The sequence below is a fragment of the Asparagus officinalis genome, chromosome 8, assembly GCF_001876935.1.
Source record: "Asparagus officinalis chromosome 8, Aspof.V1, whole genome shotgun sequence".
NCBI lineage: Eukaryota > Viridiplantae > Streptophyta > Magnoliopsida > Asparagales > Asparagaceae > Asparagus > Asparagus officinalis.
Window position 1 is genome coordinate 93,446,661 of NC_033801.1, and position 4,117 is coordinate 93,450,777.

Here is a 4,117-nt window from a genome sequence, read left to right on the forward strand (position 1 = left end):
AATTCATTAGGGATAACGCTGTCATGTGCAATTTTACCTTTCCTAAAAATGTCAATCCAGTGATGCTAGTTGCTAATAAATGGGTTCAGAGCAGGGTTATGAGCAATTTACCTAAAATAAATAAAGCTGTATTATTCAAAAAAAGTAAAATCATAAACAATAAATGAAAAAAAAAACAAACTTACGCAATAGGAACTGAAAACACCGTACTCATATACAGCACATTCGCCCGAACTGGAGGCTCCGCCGCCTAATTCAAACAAAAAAATTCAAAAAAATCCCCAAAAATCACAAAAAAAAAAATCAACATAATTTAACCTACTCTAAGTTTAGGAACAACGGATCCATCCTTAATTTCAAAAAGATCCGACAACGAGAGAGACTGTGAGGTCTCTCCTCCTTTAAGAAACAAAGCTCCCTTCTCGTCAAGATCTCTCTCCATCTTATCATACAACTTTGCCCTTCGATCTGCGCTCAAGATCAAAGCAGATCCTGAGAGTAGAAGGACGTCAAGAGAGTGAGATCGGATCGCCGCCGATAAGGAGAGAGGAGGGAGGTTACCTGAATCGAGAGAGGGTGAGGAGTGATCCATGGTGATTCGAATTGTGAGGTAGACGAGGATCAGAGATGAGGTCCAGATTCCAATTGGAGTTCGATATTGGAACAAAGAGTTTCGTAATCTAGCCATTGATTTCTTCTGCTCAGAATTTGGATAGGATTTTAGTAATTTAGAAAAGGGTTAATTTCACTTAACTCCCCTAAATAATGGAGGGCGTCGCACAAAACCAACTGAACTTTATTTGTCTTACATAACTCGATGAACTTTGCGATGTCTCGCAAAATTTCTCTGAAATTTGAACTTTTCTTGCTGAACCCTCCTACGTGTAGTTTAAAAGTAATTTAAAGTTTCTTGAGAGAAAAAATTCCGAACTTTGTTATTTGTCATTTACAAAACTCAGTCAGTGTTGTGCTTTATTTTATTACCAGCACTGCATGTTCTAAGTACTAAGAGCAGCTCTAACCGTTCCTGAAATCTCCATTTTGGAGCCGCTCAAATCTCCAACCGAACTGCAAATTTTGCAGTTAGCTGCAAAATCCGGCCTTGAGGCTTCCAAATTTGCAGCCAACTCTATACTACTATTCCCAAAAAAAAATACCAAAGTTAACCCTCAATCTCTTTAACAACATTTCATTATTCCAATTGTATCCCATTATTATTTTTTATACTTACTTAAAATCTGTATATATATATATATTAATATATTAAATATTTTTTAATGAAAATAATATCATTGGAAATGTCTCGTCGATACCTTCAAAATGAGACTAATATCGAAATATAAAATTGCAAAACAAGTAATTAGAAATGATAATACATTGGAGCTTAAACTGAAATATTAAATGAGAGTAATATTAAATAATATTAATTGAAATATAAAATTCCAAGAATTAAAGAAAATTAATTCTATTTCTTATATCAATTCATTAAAGAAAATTAATTTTATTTAAATATATGATTACATTATATATTTTTAAAATAAGTAAAAGAATTAAAAAATTGAGAGAAATTGAAATGAAGTTGGAAATAGAGGAGTGTGGTTGGAGTTACATAACTCTATTTTAGCATATTCTAAGGAATATGCCAAAGTTTGGGATGCAAAATAGAGCCCCACGTTGGAGCTGCTCTAAGTAGTATAAAAGAGGAGGGTGGGATCCACATAAAAAATAAATCTTATAAAATATTCATTGGGCGTCCCCACCACGACGTGTTGCATCGACACCACCCCTGATGTAATAAGTAAGCAATGATGATTTGCTAGGGCGTCCCCCGGAAGCGACGCGTTACATCGATGTTATTCAGATATAATGACAAGTAAGCAAGGGTGTTTTAAGAATCTACAATCCTCTAACAAGTTGTCAAATAGTATTAGGCGTAGACTAGAACAGTATAAAAGGGGAAATAGTAAGAGATTTTTATAGAAGAATAGAATTAGGTTAGCTACTTGGAAGATATGTATACTTACCGGAAAGACGATAAAACTAGTAGATGTCATGCTTAGACAAAAGATAAGTTGTTTATAAGAAACTAAATGAATAGGTAAAAAATCTAGAGAAATTAAAAAGACCGGGTATAAATTTTGTATATGGAAAAAGAGAAGAATAAAAATCTAGAGAAATTAAAAACACTGAATATAAACTTTGGCACACGGGAAAAGAGAAGAACAGGAACGGAGTGGGAATCCTTGTAGATAACATAATAAAAGAAAGTGTTGTAGATGTACAAAGAGTTGGAGATAGAATAATACTAATAAAAGTTGTATTAGGTGTAGAGCTTGTTAATATTATTAGCGCTTATGCACCGCAAGTAGGCTTGCCCGAGAGTATTAAAATGAAATTTTAGGATAGCTTAGATGAATTGGTACAAGAAATCCCATTAAGAGAGAAAATTTTATAGGAGGGGATTTAAATGAGCATGTTGGTAAGAATAATAACAGATATGAGAGGATACATGAAAGTTTCAGGCATGAAGATAAGAACGACATGTGAGAATCGATTTTAGAGTTTGCAACATCATATGATTCAATAATAACAAGTATATTTTTTTAGAAAATGGGATGAACACTTAGGGGGGTTATTGGTTTGGACAAATTGGGGCCAAGGGGGAAAAGTGTTCCAATGGAACAATTTTACCCCTTTGGGATATTTTGAGTGGGGTAAAATGGGATAAAGTGTGATAATGGGATAATTTTAACATTTGATTTGACAATTCATATAGGATAATTGATGATGTGGCACATTATTAAAATATAATTTTATCTATTAATTACTTCTAAATTAACTTATCCAATTGGTTTAGTATATTATTATAATATAAATATTATTTTACTTTATATTAAAATATAATATATTGTACTATACTTACAAATTACTATTATTAATTATTATATTGTATTGTATTATATTATATTATATTAGCATGCTATACTATATATAATAATTAATATAATATAATATTAATATATTTAATATAATATTTTAATAATGTAATATTTAATATAATACATTATTTTATTTATACAAAAATATAATATGTTATACAATAATTATTAATTAACATTATATTAGTATGCTACATTATATAATAATTGATATAATATATGAATAATATATATAATATAATACTTTAATAATATATTATTTAATTTAATATATTATAATATAGTATCATAGGATATAATGTACTTTATAAAATATTATAATATTTTACTTTATTCAATGTAATATTTTTAAAATATTATATTAAAATTAAAATAATATATATATATATATATATTGTATATTATAGTATAACATTGGTAATTGCAATAATAGTATATTATATGTATCATGTTATATGTATAGATATATTATATTGTTTCAAACTATAGTATTGAGTATATCATTAATAGGTCATATATATTTTACTAATATTAGTATAATGTATTATATTAATATTATATAGTAGTGATGTCATGATATATAATGAACTATAATAAATTTTATAAAATTAATTATATAATAATATATTATATAATAATATATGTTATTAAAAATTTAGATATTATGTTATTAAAAATGTGTATACTGATATTATTAATAGAAGGTACGTGGTTATAATACTATATTATGAATTTAATCATTATACTAATAATATATCATAATATTATTAATATATGTTTATTAAAATATTAATATATGTTATTATATAATATTATTAATATATGTTATTAAATTATGTTATTAAAATATTAATATATTTTATATTTTATATATCATATCATATATTTATAATATAATTAGCATGTATTAGTTAAGTAATACAAAAATATTTTAAAGTTATCTCAATTATCTTCAAAGTGGAACAACATTGTTCCAATATGGAGGATGGGGTAAATTTGGGGTAATTATGAGGAAGGAGTGGAATGGATCTTTATATAGTTGGTGTAATTTAGGGGAAAGTGGAGTATTTGTCCCCCAATTACCCCAACAAACCAATAACACCACAAAATTAACTCCAATTCTAATTACCCTAATGAATAACACCAAAAAGTGATGATCCAAAAATAATCACATTATC

At 27.5% G+C, this 4,117-nt stretch overlaps 1 protein-coding gene across 3 annotated transcripts in view; it reads right to left on the reverse strand.

Moving 5' to 3' along the window:
• The window catches only part of LOC109820321, an 8,150-nt gene extending 7,272 nt beyond the window's left edge, over nt 1–878 (reverse strand). The window contains exons 1-3 of one of the 3 annotated variants that reach the window (XM_020386446.1): nt 562–878; nt 323–492; nt 186–250 (exon numbers count right to left, since the gene is read on the reverse strand). In XM_020386446.1, coding sequence (XP_020242035.1) covers nt 186–250; nt 323–492; nt 562–688 — 362 coding nt within the window. In that variant the 5' untranslated portion in view covers nt 689–878. The remainder of the gene's footprint in view (nt 1–185; nt 251–322; nt 493–561) is intronic. The other 2 variants (XM_020386447.1, XM_020386448.1) reach the window with 2 other exon arrangements.